Here is a 19,412-nt window from a genome sequence, read left to right on the forward strand (position 1 = left end):
CTCCTCCCCTGGATCAATCAGCTCTGAGATGGGTCTGAAAATCACACGTCTCTATGTCTCCCAAGACCCTGCCCCCGAGGCACACATCACATGTATTTGATTGTTTTTCCAGGGGTGAGCCAGCCCTCATGATCCCTTTTGTAGCCTGCCCATGCTCACCTCTACCAGTCTGTCTCAATCTAGGCCCTGCATAGTGTTGCCTGATTTAGGGTGTTAATAATATTAATTTGGATAATATGGGTTTTAGGCTCGCCAATCTGTTTGATCAGATAATAAAAGTTCTTGTCCCGAATCAGGCTCCACAGAATTTACAAAGGACCCTCAGGGGTATGACAGGAAGCTCACACTGAGGCAGATAGAGCCATAAAGACTTTTTATTAAAATAAATGAAGTAGTAATTAAATGGTAAAATAATCAGAGTTACAAAGTTACAATTGCATTGCTGCTATTCAAAAGATACATATGGTAATATAGTATTAGATGCTACAAAGCTTTGGTTAATATACTCACACCCTTTCTTGATAACTTGGTGGTTATCAAGGCACAGGACCAGCCTCGCCTCTGGTGGTTCAGGTTTCTCAATTCTTGAGTGAGAGATGCAGTGCTTAGAAGACGCTAACGCTAAGAGCTATCAAAGCTAACTTAGACTTTACTTAACTAACTTAAACTTAAAATCAAAACCTAATAAACAAATTAAGAAAAAAAGTAGGGAAACCAAGCTTAGCCTAGTCCCCTTGGAAGTTAGAAAGTTAAGAAAACAAGTACAGCCTACTAATGGTAGTAGTTGTCATAGATAGAATAGAACAGAATACTCTAGAGAGGTGGGTCACCTCTTTTATAGGGCACAAGTGCCGGAAATCCTTCCTCCTATGCCCAAACTTCATTCCTCGCCCACAAAAATGTTAGGGTACACTTACTCCATAGGCTAGTATGTTTGTGCGTATTGATGACATGTACAACCATACACGTTATTTTGTTCTTTAGTTATTTCAGTTCTTTCCTTGTGGTGTACCTGTTAAGTCTGTGGGTACATACTTGGACCACGCCTCCCTCCGCATGCCATTCTTCCATGATCGAGCTATCTATCTAGGTAAAAGGTCTTAGACATATGTGTGGGTGTTGACTTGCTATTTAAGTGAAAGGTCTCAATATGTAGGTCAACTTTTCTATCTGGGTGAAAGGTCCCAGATATAGATATACTAACTATACTGCACATGGCAAAGGCAAATTACTTCAGAAATACCAACAAGCATGAAACAGATAATTAATAAACTTGCACCATACAGATTTGAATCTAGCCTTATAGGCAAGACAAGCAACTCTGAATTATCTCCAGAAATTACAGCCACCATTCCATATGAATAAAGCATCACACTTTCTTCATTGGGTTCTTATCCCAGTTGGGCAGAGATGCCAACTTCTTAGAGACTTCCCCCTTGATGGGCCAGCCCCAAGCCACAAAGAAAGGGGCCAGATTCTTCTTCACCTGCCGAGAGAACTTCTCTGCCCACAGGTTCATCTTGGAAGGGTTGTCTGTGGGGATGTTAGACATTGTCTGGTATTCAGAGAAGAGTTGGATGAAAGGTTCCCAGCCAAAGGCTTCCTGCAGCTGAAGAGCATGAAAAAAACCAGCATTAAAAGTGCATCATTCTCCGCTAAGGTAACACAAAAGACACTGCACCTGGTACCATGTTATGAGGATCACTGACAAAACCTACATTTATTGCTAATTACACCTCATGACTATTACATGGTTATCTGATCATGATATCATTTTGGGGTAAGGTACTGAAATTATATTTCAGTGATCAGAGTTAGGGGTGAGGATGGGGAGGGGCGATTTTACAGTGTATTTCTACTCTGAAAAGAGACAGTTTAAAAAAAAAACAGTATTGGTATGGGACTCCAGGCTTATTTTTCCCCAATAGTTTCAATATCCAATATGCTCAATTTACTAATAAAAAGATGTTTTGTCTCTCTACCAGCCCCCCCCCAAACACACCTGAGCTAGGATCTTTCCTTTTCATGCATCATCACTTATAAGAAAGAATAAGAGTATATACAGATCCAGTTAAGCCATCATTAACACCTGTGCAACATCATTGTCTTTAATAGATTTTCACATGTGTTACCTACTAGAACATATACACCTCTGTTGGGGCTGACCACAAGTTACCTTGGGCTGTTGTTACAGCATGGTTTGGGGGGAGCTAGTAGTGAATTGGCTTTGACCAGCTGGCCTGGCTTGCAGCACCTCAGCTGGATAAACAAATGAAGAGATAAGGAAGGCCTGAGAATGTTAAGTGTTGGAATAGAGAGCAGCAGTGTCTCCTGCCAAAGCCTGCGTATGGGCGAATACGCCTCCCCTTAGAAGAAGGTGGTGATAAAAGCAGCTATGAGAATTGCTTTAGATGAACAATCTAAATTGCTTTAGATGAACAATTGCGGATCTAGGCCTTGTGGGTGCCCAGGAATTCCCCATGCTGGAGCAGCATCTGCTATGAGCCCTCAAGGACAAGGCTGGAAGGTTCGGGACTGTCCGTAGCAAAGGGGTGTAAGAATTGATTCTTGCTTGCTTGGTTGCTGGAAAGCATGCATTTAGTAACACGTGAAGGCTGGGAAGCTTATTATACTTTGGCAATAGAACCAGTTATACTTATGCACCTGGTGTGGCTTCATTGAGTATATCCAAGTTGTTGGCTTGACGACCTCTGATGAGGCATAATTCACCTTCCTCTCTCTGAGATGTTGCTGATTATGCCCTTAAAAATACCCTTAAAATCTATCCCTTAGTCACTAAAGTGAGGGACTATAACTCTGCCTGCACACAGGGAGTGTGTCTTAGAGTTAGAAGGTCTTTTTTATATAATTACTTTTCAGAAACAATTTAACCTGCATTATTAAATGTGCTAGTTGATGTGAATGTGCCAACACTGCCCTCTACTAGACACACTGAAATAGATCTGTAATTCTATGTCAGTATGTTGTGCTGAGGCCTGTAGAATAAATAAGCCGTTCGGTGAATGGTGAGTCTTATTTAGCCCAAGCAGGAGGGGCCTGAATTTTGAGGGTGAAGTTTTTGAGTTCTCTCCCCCGGCTACCACCTGTTTCTATGGTTGTGGAACATACAAACCAGCCAGCATCCTTTATAGAATTATTTGCATTCAGACACATTCTTATGAATCTCTCTGTGTTACCTGCAGGTAGGTCTCCAGTGCAGTCCAGACATTCCAATCCTTTAGCTGGGCTCCTTTGCCAAGGTAATCGCTGATTCTCTTCTTGCGGTTCTTCAACTGTAGCTCTTCGTGGGCTCTGTCCCTGGGGATCCCCAGCACCTTCTCATGCACATAGACAGACCAGAGGTTGCAGGTGGCCTCAGTAGTGTGAGGGGGGAATTCCCAGCCTGCCCGCTGCTGGTTGTGTCCCAGCTCATGCATGGGACCCCAAAGACCATTCACTTGTATGTGTTCCATGTTCACCAACTCCTTTATTGAATCCAAATGACACATGATTGGGTAGCCAGCGTGCATCCAGCCTGGATGGGAGAGACAGGGCCGACAGTCAAGGTGAGACCTCAGCTCAAGAAAATTGTTTTGTATTTTTTAGAAATTGGCAAATAATTCACAAAGAACAATAAATCGGACCAATAAATCGGACCAACCACCCTTTGTTGTGGTCTGGAATTATCCTCTGGATAGCTCCTCAAATTAATTCCTTAGTCAGTGTTACTGGATGAATACTTAAAACAAGTCAGTGTGAGTATTTGATAATCAAAATTTGATCCATGTTGTGATTGGTCAGATAAGTCATCTTGTTGTAAATGCTGTACCTGTTTGGGGGTGTATGTGCAGGCCCTTCCACTGAGAATACTCCCATGTTAATATGAAAATTTCAGTTTCTGCACAGATTCATGCACACCTCTCTGAAATTCACTTTCCGTGACCTTTTGTGACAGTGAAACTCAAATGCTGATGGAAATCACAGCCAAGAGAGGCACAAACACCACCATGGAGGATGCATTAAAGCAATAGAGCTGATATTCATGAACATTTTTGTAGTGGTGTCCCCAGATCTAATGTGTTTATTGTATTTTAGAATGTTTTAATACCGTGTTCATTATACGGCTCTTTAGAAATAAATGGTCTGAGTGTCAGAGATGCCAATCCCCTCAGTTTGCAGGGGGTGGGGGGAGGGAACGGGGGGAGAAAAGAGGGAGGGCAGTATGATTTAGTATTGATATTTAATTTCTTTGTTACAGTCAATTTCAGCATAAAGAAAGGTGCTGGATTGACAACTGTGGTTGGATAACAAAACACTCAGTAAATCCACAAAAAAGACATAGCCTGGGCAGGGGAAGAACAAGCTTCTAAATTACACACCACCTCCTCTCAATTGATCTCAATTTCTTGGTGGGACCACCCCTTGTGGTGAGAAGTTAGTTTAGTCTTCATGACCCAGTCTATCCTTGGCCTCTGATTCTCAACACAGGGCACAAATAATTCTAATCATGATGGTTGTTTGTTGGTGTGGACTGGACTGACATCCACCAAGTAATTTCAGATAGACCACTGAGTCATCCTCAGATGGCACTGAGTCCTGTAAAATGCTGCATGCTCTGGCCCCAGTCCAACAAAGCATTTAATAATCAGCAGGAGCGTAATTGTACAGCTGGACAAGGATGTATAAGTAGTGTGATGAAATTGACCAAGAGACATTTATAGTGGTGAGATCTACTAACGTAGAATATAGAATAGTCTTCTTCAAAGGAAGCTCCATGATTGGAGTCATTTAAATCTAGGAATGAACAAAGGACTAGAAAGTATATTGTAGGTGGAGGGGGTTGAATTACATTTGCTAAACTACAAATCTGCTGAAGTTCGGTTCACTTACACGTAACTAAGCCAGTCACAGTATTTGCTACTTTGGAATTTAGAAGTTGACAGATATCAAAAGCTTACAAATGGCATTTGTATAGAGCATTTGCCAAGGATCAGGGTGGATATTCAAGCTTCAGAATTGACCAGGCAGCTCACTAGTGGATTGAATAAATGTACCGAACATTGTATAAGTCTTCATCCAGACCAGTTTCTAAAATCCTTCTATTAATAGCATATATTTTTCCCTCTCGGTATTTTGACCATCTCTAGCTGTGTAGAATAATTTTGCACTGGTAAGGAGAGCTGCTGTACTGTGAGTTGGGTATGACCAATTCCTTTCTCCCCGCTTCTAGAGTAAACTGCGGCAGGAGCTGACAGCTCGAATAAGGGTATGCTTGGGAGAGGATCTTCACTATAAATAGAGTTACACTGTTAGAGGGTCCCACTGTATTCACCACATTTTGTGTCTTGGTGAAAAGCTCAACAGAGGTTAGTGACTTTCCAAGGTGTTATAGTGAGTGTCAGTGGAAGAACCAGCATTGCAATTAGAGTTCCTGGCTCCCAGCCTCCAATTGAATCCTTTACCCCAGAGTGTCGCTCTTTTGCCTTTTATGGAAATACACCATACTCACCGGCTGAGATCTGAACATCTGCTACAATCCTTTCTGGCCGAGGGAACGTGGCTCCTGTAGCAGCCAGCTCAGCTACAGCTGCCATAATCCGCTCCCAGAGGGTCAGCAAAGGCTCTGGATCGTCTATGGGACGGATGCTGTCAGCAGGCACCGTTAAGATGATATTTTGGGTAGCTAGTTCGGCCCACGGAGCTGGATAGTGATGGATGCAAGTCAGCCACTGGCTCTTAGATGTCTTTCCTGCATCAAGACGGGAGAGAGAGACTAAGTGCACAAATCCCGTGATGATTTGGTTCCGTGTCAGTTGGGTATAGCTGATTTCATTTGATATTTTAATATAAATTAAAATACTTGAGGCCCTTGGAAGCCTTAAAGATGAGCAGAAGCTACTTAAGTAACCTCATGATTAGATTTGATTTATTATTCTTTGTCCTCCTCCCCTCTTTTTTTTGGTTGCATTCTCTCAAAGATTGATCCAAAGTCCATTGTGGTAACTGGAAACCTGCCCACTGTATTCATTGGTTTGTGGACTGGGACCCTGTTGCACCTTTTTTCAATTTAGATTGCAAGCTGTTTGAGGCAAAAATGATCTGTTATTCTGCATTTGTACAATACCAAGCACAATGGGGCCTCGATCCTGATTGGGACCTTCAAGAGCTGCTATTAAACAAATAATTATATTTGACTTTTCCCTTTTCTAATTAGTGTTATAGTTAACAGCCAGAAATGATAAAATAAGTGTGTTCTTCTGTTTAACATGAAAACTAGGGCCTGAGGATCAATTCAGTCCACTAATTGCAAAGAAAAGTCGTTTGTTCTCACCAAGGCTGTATGAATAAGAAACACTAGTGATTTTCTTTAAAGAGAATTTTACTATCAGGTTAAAGCACATTTGAAACAAGGAAAATCACTTTGAATACATGGGAACAATATATTCAAAATATTATTGATTCAAGAATCATTAGTAATATTAATTTGTGACCAAATTCAGACTGTGTGTCCCGTCCCAATTCACTGACTTCACTGGACCCCTGTGGACATACAGCAATTCTAAATTTGGCACTATACATCTATAGGAAAATTTAAAACAGACTGAGATTTTGCTGGATTCATCTAGCTCAGTGGCTCTCAAACTGTGGGTCGGGAGTCAAGACCTCAAAGTAGGTTGCAACCCGTTTTAATGGGGTTGCCAGGACTGACATTAGACTTGCTGTGGTCCGGGGCCGACGCCTGAGCCCCACCACCTGGGGTCAAAACCCAAGGGCTTCAGCCTTGGGCGGCAGGGCTCAGGTTACAGGCCCCACACCCAGGGCGTAAGCCCTTGGACTTCTGCTTTGACCCACCCACTTCGGGTGGTGGGTTTGGGCAGACTCAGACTTCGGTCCCCCCTCCAAGGGTCGTGTAGTAATTTTTCTTGTCAGAAGGGAGTCGCGGTGCATTGAAGTTTGAGAACCCCTAAAAGCATGAGGCTACGATCTCCTTTCCCTGCCAATGTTGGTTCCATCTTCTGCCTTTATCCTCTTCCCTCATAGCATTTTAAGGTGCTATCAAATAACCCTTGTTCTTGCTCTAATGTCTGGTGAGAAACATGAAGGTATCAAGTTGGCAGAGACACACTATTCTCTCTGACAGAGGAGAACAAGGTTTAGTGAATACACAACTAATACACAATACATACTAAAGAAGATCTTGCTCAGAAGTGGCACTAGATTTTAAACAAGCAACATGATAAAGGCAGTTGGTGGCTGCAGTGAGTGAAAGAGAGAGGAGCAATTACACCTTACAAGAACTGACTGAAAACTGATCAAGCCCAAATCATGGATAATTAGAGAGGCATGTCTCTGTGTGTCTCTTCACAATCATCATCATCAGCAGCAAAACTGTCTGAGAAGAGATGTGCAGACCATTTACCAGCATACTTACCAAGCCTGAAGAAAGGAGCCTGCACAGCCCCTTTTACAGTGATCGACACTCCCCCCAGCTGGCTTCCCTTTGGCACTATGATGTAAATGAGGCCCCCCCAGAGAGAGGAGACTGACATCTTCTGATCTTTGACGTCACATCTGCGTATCACCACAGGGGGGCGTTTCAGCTCCTCTGCTCTGCTGAGGTCATCTGAGTGACACCCAATCTGCACCTGGAAATGAAAAGGTGGCTTGGTTATGGGAACAACTGAGCAATGAACTTTACAGACCATTGTTTAAACACTTATCCAAGTGGAACAACTTCAGCAGGAGAGACTGCGGGAGCCCCACACCAGAATGCCCTGAGAGGTGCTAGTCCCTGTTGAAATCTTTTTGCCCCATCAGGCAGAGAGGAGAATTGAACCTGGATAACTGACATCCTGGTTGAGTGCTCTAATCACTGGGCTAAAATTTTGGGCTATGCAAGCAAGATAGGGGGGCCAATGCCAATCTCCCCCTGCTTTGTGGATCATGCTGGGGCTTATGCAGGAGACAGGCATCTGGACACTTGGAGGGAGGTGGCAGTTTGCATGCTCAAAGGCAGACATTCAGGTGCCCAGGGAAACTGAAACCTGAAAATGTAGGCACCAAATGAGTTTTGTCGCATGCAGCATGAGATGGCAGCCGAGCAGGAGTTTTATGGATTGCAGTGGAGCCAAAAGCTGGGACTAAGGTTTAGGCACTTCAGTCCTATTGTGGAGCTGGGCCTTAGCTCCTCTGGATTGCAATGGGATGAGAGTTAGGTGCCTAAATGCCTTTCAGGATCTAGGCCAAAGAGACAGTTATAATTTAGGCTGCATTTTAGTCATGGATACTTTTAATAAAAGTCATGGACAGGCCATGGGCTGTAAACAAAAAATTATGGCCTGTGACCTGTCCATGACTTGTCCTGTATATCCTGAATAAAACTTGGGTGCTCTGTGGAAGGGGCAGCCCGGGGATGCCACAGGTGCTCTTGGGAGGGCAGCTCGGGCCTCCACTGGTGCTGGGTGGGCAAGGGTGGGCGGAGGCCTGGGACCCCCACTGGTGTTGGGGGAGCTACAGAGGGGCCTGGCGGGGCTGGTGGTTCCCTACCTGGCTCCTGTGGACCCTAGGTGGACACGTGCACAAGGGGGCACTGCATGCTGCCCCCACCATGAGCGCCAATGGGTTCCCAGCCAATGGGGGTGGGGGCAGCGCCTGCAGGTGGAGGCAAAGCACAGAGCCACCTGGCCACACCTCCGCCTAGGAGCCGGACATGCTGGCTGCTTCCGGGGAGCCCCCACCCTGAGGTAAGTGCCTCCCAGAGCCCTCACCTCCTCCCACAACCCAACCCCATGCCTCAGCCCTGAGCCCTCTCACACACCCAAATTCCTGCTGCTGCTGGGGGAGGGGGGAGTGGTGCAACAATGTGTATAGTAGGGGTGCTGAGAGCCATTGAACCAAACTGTAAATTCTGTAAGTGACGGAAACCACTTCAAGCCATGGGGTGCAGCACCTCTAGTTCCAGCACCTATGGGGAGAGGTGCAGTGGCCCAAGACTGACCTAGCAGCAGCGGGTGTGGCTGGCCTAGGGGCTGCCCAAGCTGCTCAGGTGTTCCCCAGTCTGGTTGCACCTGCAGCTGCAGAAGTCACAGAGGTCCTGGAAAGTCTCGGAATCTGTGACTTCTGTGACCTCCGTGACAGACTTGCAGCCTTAGTTATAATCAAATGGAATCAATGGAGCAATGATCTGAGATGTGAGATTTACAGACCTCACTGTTCTGTCTTTCTGCTTTAGAGTCTGTATTTAAAGTGACCCCACAAAGCATAGGGGTAAAAGCACACAAGCAGTGGCATTTTATTACATCTCCAGTGTGTCATTTGATAAACAATTATTAATACTTTGTGCTTCAATAGCAGCTTCCATCTGAAGCTCATATCACACTTCACAGGCATCAATGTAAATTTCACAAAAGCCCTGTGAGAAGGAAACTTAGGCCCAGACAAATGAAAGCCTGGCTTTTCAGAGGTGCTGAGCACTCATAACTCCAGTGAAATCAATGGAAACTCACAAGTTATTTGCCTAAGGTCCCAGGACTCTTAGTCCTGGCCTGTAATCTTTACGTAATGGGTCTGCATGGATTATTGTTATTGAAAGTCTGCCTCCAGCCACAGATGGCTCATCAGGTTGATGCAATTTAAGATGGATCAGTTTCCATAGCCACGGTACACAAGGCAGTGTGCATCACCTCTGACCTTCTTTGACTTCCCTAACCCTATGGAGCAGGGATCCATTTTGCAGCTGGGTGAATTGAAGGCAGATTTTCATTGTGAGATCCAGTGACAGTCGACCTCACGAACTCCAGGATTGTAGTCAAGCACTGTAATCACTCAGCTGTCCTACCTCATTATTGTTATTAACCATGTATTGATGATATAGCTACTTGAGAGCTCCAAGCTTGGGGGCACACTGTACCAGGAACTATGACCCACATCCTGAAAGATATTTAGGCTCCTGACTTCTACTGATTTCACTGGAGTTAGGGACCTAAATTGCTTTTTGGGATCTGGGCCCAAATAAAGATATAAGATAATTTGGGTCCTAAACCAAAGAGCTTAATATTTATGGGACAATTCATTAGAACTTAGTAAACAATTCTGTTGATGATGCACAAGAAGACATAGAATCTAGCTCCCTCTCTACTGCCTGTGTTTGCTCTGCATGGTAAATGCTTCTCCAAAGCAAGAAGCCATTGTCTTTCCACAGAGCTGAATATTCTCTGGGAGCAGGGGCGGCTCCAGGCCCCAGCACGCCAAGCACATGCTTGGGGCGGCATGCCACGGGGGGCGTTGTGCCGGTCGCCAGGAGGGCGGCAGGTGGCTCCGGTGGACCTCCCGCAGGCGTGCCTGCGGAGGGTTCGCTGGTCCCGCGGCTTCGATGGAGCATCCACAGGCACGTCTGCAGGAGGTCCACCGGAGCCGTGGGACCAGCAGACCCTCCGCAGGCACACCTGCAGGAGGTCCACCGGAGCCGCGGGACCGGCAATTGGCAGAGCGCCCCTCGCGGCATGCCGCCGTGCTTGGGGCGGCGAAATGGCTAGAACCGCCCCTGTCTTCGAGCAGAGCTGTACAATAAGGTGTCGTTTTTTATGTAATCACATTTCCAAAGATCTTAATATTTATGGGACAATTCATTAGAACTTAGTAAACAAGTCTCTTGTCAGGAAGACATGATGCACAAGAAGACAGAGAATCTAGCTCCCTCTCTACTGCCTGTGTTTGCTCTGCATGGTAAATGCTCCTACAAAGCAAAAAGCCATTATCTTTCCACAGAGCTGAATATCCTCCAGGAGCAGAGCTGTACAATAAGGTGTCATTTTTTATGTAATCACATTTCCGAGTAGAACTACAGTTCAAGAGAAGTAACAGGCGTCAGAAAGGATGATTAGTTCACCTGCAGGCCAACTCCAGTAACAGTACTAGGAAATATAAAGGTCACTGTGTTCCCACGCGGAAGGTAAAGTCCTGTGCTCCTCCATGCTGCATCACCTGGCATAAAACACAGAGGACAGGTCTAAACACAGAGCTACTCTTAAACACCTCCGTCTGTTTTCCAGTATGAAAGGATCAGGAGAATGGCCCGGCCAGTCTGCATGAGGAAAGGTCTCCTCTCACTGAATGTCATCGGGGGGGTGAAGAGTATTCCATGTGAGATGGAGTAGGGGAGCAGGGGAGGGCTAATACTTCCTGCTGCATTCTCCTAGGAAATTAACTTCTTGTTTATAACATTACCATTATGCAGATATTGTAACAACTTGATTTGTATGATATTCTGCTGCTGCTGTCAGAGCTGCAAGCAAAAGGGCAAATTACAATCCTTCAGTCTGGTTTCTTTAAACAACATCATTCAGGATCCTCACTCCTGGGTTCCTGCTTCTTAGCACAAACCAAATGTACTCCCTTGGGCAAAAATCTAAGGTCTCGAGCATAGGGAGGTACAGCAGGAGCAAAGACCTTACTGGTCATCACACATTATCTGAACATTAGATTAGATTATATGGACACACCACTGCCATAAGACTCCATGCTTTTCTCTGAATTCAATAGTAGGTGAAGCTCAGCGAGGGATACCAATCAAAATATGAAACCTTACACTGTTGCCTCAGCAATGTAAAAACAAGGCGCTGTAACAAATATAGATACCCCACAAGGAAGAAAACCAACTTATAGGGGGATGGATGAAAAGCCTGTTAAATAATGTTTTCAAAGAAACAGAATTATGGTGATTTCCAGATTTCCAGTGATTCTCACTCCTGGAGATTAAGAGGCATGAGGGATAGGCCAAAAGAAGAGACAGCATTTTTAACAGTGATATGGAAATTTGGTGGTGGTTGTTATAGGTGGTTGTTAAAAATGTTACAGGGCAGATTAAGAGAATAGACCATTACCAGGGAGACTTTTTAGTCTGAACAGTAACGTTGAACGGGAGGGGTGTGTCAGAAACCCAAATTTGATTAGGAAAAAAGCCTTGGCCTACATAAAATAAGGGACATCCACATCCCTAAAACAAATGAACAACTTCTCTGGAGGCAGGAGAACTGGGCCTCTCCTCTATTTTGGAAATAAGTTCTGGAATGCAGAGAGTCCAAGGTGGGCTTCTCAACACAAACAAACAATAAGGCTGCAGGAGCATGTGGAGGGAGGACCATATTGCTCCTTTGCTGATGAATTCAGGGAAGAGAACTACAAAATTGCTAGTTGTGGCAGCTTTCCCTGTGACTCAGTTCACATTGATACAGCCTTCTAGTGCCATGCCAGGGAGGGGATGCCAGAAGATGTACTTTGATACCCATTTAGATGTAGTCTTCTTAGCAAATAGCACTATCCAGTGAATTGGTATCAAATGAAATAAAAAGTTGGGTGGACTTTCTAAGGGTTTTAGTCTGCTCCAAGTAGCATCCCAAGGACGTTTTTATATCAAGTATATGAAAAAGCGTTTCTCCCGCAATGGTATGCAGGCATGGGACGAATGTGGGCAGGCCAATAGCTCAATAAGGTGACCTTCGAATACCACCTTGGAGAGAAATATAGGACTGTGGGGAAAAAGTAGTTCATCCTGGACAAACTCAAGATAATATAGCTCGACTAAAACATTTATCAAAAAACAGATGATTTCAAAAACAGTAGTTCCAGTGATAATAGACAATAATTAGACGTGAGCTTGCAATGTTATGCCTCAGCAAAACGGCAAATGTGAATGTTGGGGCTACATGGGCAGAGGTTTAATTACCTTGTAAAATATGAAAAGCAGGTCTCTCTCTCTGCTTTTCTGGTGACTGCACCAGAAATACTGGATTCAGTATTGGGCATCTCTGTTCCATTAAGATATCAATAACATGGAGGAATATAGAGAAAAAACAACCTGAATGATTAAGGCAGTGCTTAATTTGTGCCAGGGTTTGCCAAGGCTGAGCCCGGGCACCTTTGGGCTCGCTGCATCGGTTATGAATGTAAAAATATTGATTGAACACCAGCACCTAGTTGCTTGAGCCCCATAACCTTTCATTGCAAACTGAACACTGGATTAAGGGGCTGGAGGGATTTGCTGATGAAGATTAGGAAGGAAATGGGTAAAGTGAAATCCTGTCTCAGTGACAAAACTCATTGATTTGAGTTGGGCCAGGATTTTACCTATCGAGTTTAGCCAAATGATGCTGAACTATGGAGGTAGAAGGGGCTTTCTTTGAAATAGAGCTGATCAAAACCCAGGCTAAAATAGGGGAAACTTTTGCAGATTTTCATCAAACTGGTCAGAAGATGGAGGAGAAACACCAGCCAATTGTTGTTCTTGGCTTTTGTTGAAAAAAGTTGTTGACAAAAATTTCCTGAAAAGTTCCAATTTGAAAGCTGTAAACTCTGAGGAGAGCAATTGTTTAGAGTGTGCCAAAGGGGTGTAATTAGCAGTAATGGGATGAGGCTGATGAAAGTAAATTAAGGCTAAATGTTTAGAAATGTTTCCTGATTGTGAGGTGTATTAGGTCATGGAATGAATTTTTTAGAGAAATTGCAGAAGTCCCATCACTCAAATAATTTAAAACTGGACTAGATAAAAATGGAGACTTGACTTTAGGGGGAAAGCCTAAACTAGATCCAGAAGCAGAAATTAAATGTAACCTCAGAGGAGCCTTTCCATCTCTTGCATTTCTGCACACAATGTGACAGGTGTGATCTATGTGATCGGGGCTATGGAGAGCTATGCACTGTTGTACCCCGTGTTCTACAGGCCATTCCATGTTGAAACAGGGGGAAGGGAGATTAGTGAGGAAGGACAGATTCTCTCACCTGAGTTTGTGCAGTTGATTTCCACAGTGGTGCTAGGGACTGTGGGGAGTTCACAGAGTGCTAGCCTCTTACAGTCGGACATGGTTTGGCATAATGCTGTAGCCACGTGAAGCAGCACGACCTTCTTGGAGTTCCCCTTGACTGGGTGTTCCTTGCTCACCGATGGGATCCCATTGCTTTGCACCATCTCGTATAGGATGTGGTACAATGAGGCATAGATGTGGCCATTTTTGACTGGGATCTGAAGGACTTTGGCACAATCCCGGCTCAGTTTCTGAAGCCAGCCTGTCACTGGGGGCTGGAGTTCCTCCTTCTTGTCTAAGTGCTGCTGGAACTGAGCGAGTGCCCTGCGGAAATGGTAATGTCCCCACTGCTCTTCGGGTCGTAACACTGGGTATTTGCCTGCCTCCATGGTTTCCCCCAGAATGCTGATCCCGAACCCATTGAGGATTTTATTGCCAGGATATTCAGCCAGAACATTTTGGCCCTCATTCTGAGAAGCCCACCACCAAGCCTGACCTCCAATCAGTAGGCCCCCTCCTTCTGCCACAAACTCATGGATCTTCTTGGCCTCATTGTCACTGTAGGACTGGCAGCAGTAGATGCTGAGATTGTCGGTAAGCTCTGAGATCTCGCTCACCACCTGTCTTTGAGTCAGCAGGTCATGAAGGTTCTTCAGATTGGGATTGATGCCAATTCTCCCTCTCTTCTCAGCACCCAGCCAGTGAATGGCATTGAGGATGAAGTCTGTGAGCTTCGGGGTGCTAAGAAGGACCTCATGTGTAGCCACCACCACACGGCCCCGGCCATAGTGAGCTGCTCCAAGAAAGCATTGATAGGCGCTGTCCAAGCCAAGGGGGAAGGCCAGTGTGCCATGGACCAGCAGGTGAGAGGGCACACCATCTGTCACTATGTCTAGCTCTGACACACCTCTTAGGAGAAGGTTTAAGTCTCTGCTGAAATCTAGCCCATGCCTGCAAAACCAAGAGATGTTCCTGTCAGGCCACATGCAGCACTGTCACAGCATCATGAGATGGAAGAGGAAGATTCTGGCTAAGAGGGGTGAAAATATTATCTCTGCTCTGCCATATCCAAATATTCTGAAATCACTTCTACAAAGATCTCTTCACTTTGAGATCTACTGATGGAAACTTCTAGGCATTATTATGAGTTGCCTTCTCCTGAGAGACAGTGCTCTGCCTTTAGTTGCAATTGTTCTGAATAATCATTTTAAAGCAGGGGTTCTCAAACTTCATTTCACCGTGGCCCCCTTCTGACAACAAAAATTATGACACCACCCCAAGAGATGGGACAAGAGCCCAAGCCCTGCAGCCCCAGGTGTGTGTGGGGGCAAAGCTGAAGTCCAAAGTCCAAGCCTCGCCGCCTCAGGCTAAAGCCATTGAGGTGGCGGGGCTCAGGCTTTGGCTTGAGCCCCGGGCCCCATCAAGTCTAACACCAGCCCTGGTGACCCATTAAAACAGGATTGCAACCTACTTTGTCTTCTGACCCACCGTTTGAGAACCGCTGTTCTAAAGCAAAATGAGCCTCTTATCCTCTTACCTTGCACTGTTCTGTGGCAATTTCATGTCACTTTTTCTTATCTCTTTATCCTATGTGAAGTGGCATGGCAATGCCAGTGCAGCAGAGGGTAAGGAGATGAGAATGAGAGATATGAAACAGAACAGAGTAAGGGGATTCATGAAGAGAGATGAAATACCGGATAGCAGAGCAGAGGATAAGGCATGAGAGATATTTTGTATTAATTGGTTCTGAGCTAATTTATATAATCAGAACTTAGAGAATTTCCTTTGTGCAGCAGTAAAGGGCTCATTGTATTTCAGAAAAGTATGTAACAGCATTTTGTCATGTGATCATCCATCCTTTATATGTAAACAGACATTTGTGGAGCACAACTACTTACATTTCCTCAAATTTCTTTAGCAGGATTCTGGCTTTATTTCTTTCCTGTTAATTCCTTTTTCCTCCCCCTGCGATAAGAACCCGCACACCCCCTGAGGTGCTGGAAAATAATACCCTTTCCAACATTGCAACATTTAAGAATATATTCTACTCCTGAGGGTGTTCTGTGCCAAAAAATTAAAAATTCCGAAATTTTATTTGTCAAATAAATGTGGAGGTTCCAAGATGGTATTGGGGAGCACAGGCCAGAGGTTGTACAGAGGTGGGAGATCACTATGCAGCTCCCCCCCGGCACACACACTCAGCGATGAGGCTTCCCCCAACCCTGACACAGTGCAAGGACAGGGTCTGCCACAGAAACACCCCAGGGCCCTGCCTCTCCGTGCCAGGTGCACCAGGTGTGGGGAGGCAAGCTCAGCAAGGTAGGATCCAAGTGTGGAGGGGCTTAGTGTGGGGGGATCCAGGTGTGGGTTGAGAGGGTTCTGTGTGGAGCTATCTGGGTGTGGGAGGCCCAGTGGGGGATCTGAGTGCAGGGGGATCTGGATGAACAGGGGCTTGTTGGGGGTGGTGTTCGGGGTGCAATGGTAATGGGACTCTGTGGCGGGTCCAGGTGAAGGTTATTGGGGCTCAGTGTGCCAGTCTGGATGTGTGGGGGATAGAAATTGGCAGGGGGGGTCTTGATGTGGACATCTCAGCGGTGGGGGGGTGTCTAGATACTGGAGGAAGTGGGGCTGAGAGGGGGGATCCAGGCGCAGCTGGTGGGGGCTTGGTAGGGTGGGGATCCAGGTGCAGGTGGCTCTTCAGGATGATCCAGATGCCGGGGGAGTGGGGCTCATCGGGAGGGTTCTGGGTGCAGGCGGGTGAGGCTTGGCAGGGGATCCAGGTGCAGGTGGCTCATCAGGATGATCCAGATGCAGGGGGAGTGGGGCTCATCGGGAGGGGTCTGGGTGTGAAGGCCTCTGAATGAATAGGGATTGGGTGGATGGGGGAGTAGTTCCCTGTACAGGGATTCCTCCCCCTGCAGCTGAGAAGCAATGGGTACAGGAAGCACGGTAGTGGGGGCGGGGGAGTGCAGAGCTTCCAACAGCCAGGGGAGAAACCTGGGGGTGGATCTGACACAATCCTGGATGCCATGCAAGGAAAGAGGAAGTCCCATCCTCCCCAGGCCAGCTGGGACTAGGAGCTGAGTCAGGTGCAGGGTAGGAGCCCCCATCCCCACAGTGATTTACCTCTTTGTTGGCTGCCCTGGGCTCCCAAAACATACTTCTGGGAGGGTCTCATGAGCACTCAGGTGGTTTCCCTTTGCTTCCCCATCAGAGAGTCATTTTTTTGCAGGGAAGCAAAGAAATCTGTAGGGAACATAAAATCTGTGCATGTGGAGTGGCGTAGAATTCCCCCAGGAGTAATTTTCTTACAGCTTTAACTACAGGTTTTAATACATAGGAAATGATTTCAGATACTCACGGAGCGATCAAGGGAATTGCAGCCACTTTATCTGAGACACTGAAGAGCCCCGTCTCACCATATACATCAGTGAAATAAACTCCTGCCACGCTGGTTATATGATTCCCAGGGAAATCGAACAGCACTCTCTCTGTGCTGTGTCCATAGGCCCAGTGCCAAGCCTGACCCCCAATGAGCAGACCCCCTCCTCTCTTCACAAACTGGATCAGCTCCCTCCCCTGTGCAGCATCATAGGCATCCATACAGTAAACTCCAAATGAGGCAATGAGCTCCGTACTTGGCTGCACTCGGGTGCCGGAACTACTGAGAATGTTCACCAGGGAGCTCAAACTCTTCTGGACACCAACCACCGCTCCTGGGGAGGCACTGAGCCAACCCACAGCATTATGTAGGAACCGAGCCATCTTGGGACTCCCCAGGTAGCTCTCATGAGAGACGACCACCATCCGGCCTTTCCCATACTGTGAGGCAGCAATCAGGACCTGCCCCCGGGGGTTCACCAGCACTGGGAAGGCAGTCTCACCAGTGAGCAGCAGCTCACAAGGAACAGAGTCACCGGTAAGATCCCAGTCCTGGACACCATCCACCAGCAAATCATAGGCAGCTGAAAAATCCATGTTCAGTTTTCTCTTGTCTACAGGAAAGACAAATAATAGTTTTTCTTATGATAAAGACATTCAGAAGAGGATTTATTTATCTTTCTTTGCCTCTACTGGATTAGTGTGAAGGATGCTCAGGTACAAGCAAAGGCCACAATCAATATGTCTCATTCCTAGAGGTTGAAACTCATCTGCCTCCACCTCCTCCCCCAGGGCCAAGGTGTGCTGAAAGGTGATAAGGAGAGCTCTTTAGCTGGTCAGATTGCTACTGTATATAGCTCTGTCATAGGGTGTGTGACACTGGCAGGCCAGAGCCGGCTCTTGGCCAGGCTACAGGTATTGGCTAACAAATAACATAGTTATAACTGGAGACCTGGACAATTCACCAGTATATTAGTTTTGCCCAAAATAGGTATTAATCTTATACGACTATATTTAATGTTTAGATTCTATGAAATGGTTGTAAGTTGCTGCATGCATTAATCTCACTAGTAATGTCTATAAGAAAATATGTAAGTTTGCTTTATAAGTTGAAAATGTTTGCCTTGAACTTGTGAAGTCAGGCCTGAGAATCATCTCTCACTGAGCCCACCCAGAAGGACTATTAAAATCAGATGGGCTATAAAGGAACATTGCAATAGAAAGGATTCGTTAATGGCCCCATTGCTCCTGGGAAATTCTACATGGAAGGAAGCTTGTTCTGTGGGATTGGAAGCTGAATGAAGGAAATAAAACAAAATCACAGGAAAATTTTCCATCTTTTTAGCTGTTTGTATTCTGAAGGGCCAGAGACTCTAAACTGAAGCCTGAGGGCTGGTCTACACTGGCGGGGGGGGGGGGGGGATCAATCTAAGATACACAACTTCAGCTACGTGAATAGCGTAGCTGAAATCGAAGTATCCTAAATCGATTTACCTTGGGACCTCACGACGTGGGATCGATGTCCGTTGCTCCCCGTGTCAACTCCGCTACCGCCGCTCACTCCGGTGGAGTTCCGGAGTCGACGGGAGCGTGTTCGGGGATCGATACACCGTGTCTAGATGAAAAATCGATCACTACCCGCCGATACGGCGGGTAGTCTGAATGTACCCTGAGATACCCAGGGACTGATTCCTGTTTCTGCCCTGAAAGACACTTTGAATTGACAGATCACTACAACTCTGTCACTCTTAGGATGTAGATGGTAACTCATTTGTGTATGTATGTTTTCTTGCTTAACCTGTAAGTAACTCTCTTATTCCCTTTTCCTAGGTAATAAAACATTATATAGATCAGTGGTTCCCTACCTTGTTCAACCGCTTGTTTAGGGAAAGCCCCTGGTGGGCTGGGATGGTTTGTTTACCTGCTGAGTCCACAGGTTTGGCCGATCGTGTCTCCCAGTGGCCATGGTTCACTGCTCCATGCCAATGGGAGCTGCTGGAAGGGACGTACTGGCCGCTGCTTCCAGCAGCTCCCATTGGCCTGGAGCAGTGAACCACGGCCACTGAGAGCCACGATTGGCCAAAACTGCAGACGTGGCAGGTAAACAAACCAGCCCGGCCCGCCAGAGGTTTTCCCTGCACAAGTGGTGGAACAAGTCTGAGAACCACTGATATATATCATTATATTGTCTGTGAGCAGAGGTGAAAGTAAGCCGGTACAGGCCAATATGCC

The 19,412-nt window shown here is 46.0% G+C and overlaps 1 protein-coding gene across 2 annotated transcripts in view; it reads right to left on the reverse strand.

Moving 5' to 3' along the window:
- Positions 1–1,338: 1,338 nt before the first annotated feature.
- Positions 1,339–19,412, reverse strand: part of LOC120396330 (TRPM8 channel-associated factor 2-like) — a 29,652-nt gene continuing 11,578 nt past the window's right edge. For both annotated transcript variants that reach the window (XM_039521129.1, XM_039521192.1), the window contains exons 2-8: positions 17,161–17,794; positions 13,777–14,750; positions 10,889–10,983; positions 7,433–7,646; positions 5,510–5,749; positions 3,198–3,535; positions 1,339–1,609 (exon numbers count right to left, since the gene is read on the reverse strand). In XM_039521129.1, the coding sequence (XP_039377063.1) occupies positions 1,370–1,609; positions 3,198–3,535; positions 5,510–5,749; positions 7,433–7,646; positions 10,889–10,983; positions 13,777–14,750; positions 17,161–17,777 (2,718 nt within the window). In that variant the 5' untranslated portion in view covers positions 17,778–17,794 and the 3' untranslated portion in view covers positions 1,339–1,369. The remainder of the gene's footprint in view (positions 1,610–3,197; positions 3,536–5,509; positions 5,750–7,432; positions 7,647–10,888; positions 10,984–13,776; positions 14,751–17,160; positions 17,795–19,412) is intronic.

This window comes from Mauremys reevesii, linkage group 1 (genome assembly GCF_016161935.1).
Source record: "Mauremys reevesii isolate NIE-2019 linkage group 1, ASM1616193v1, whole genome shotgun sequence".
Taxonomy (NCBI): Eukaryota; Metazoa; Chordata; order Testudines; family Geoemydidae; genus Mauremys; species Mauremys reevesii.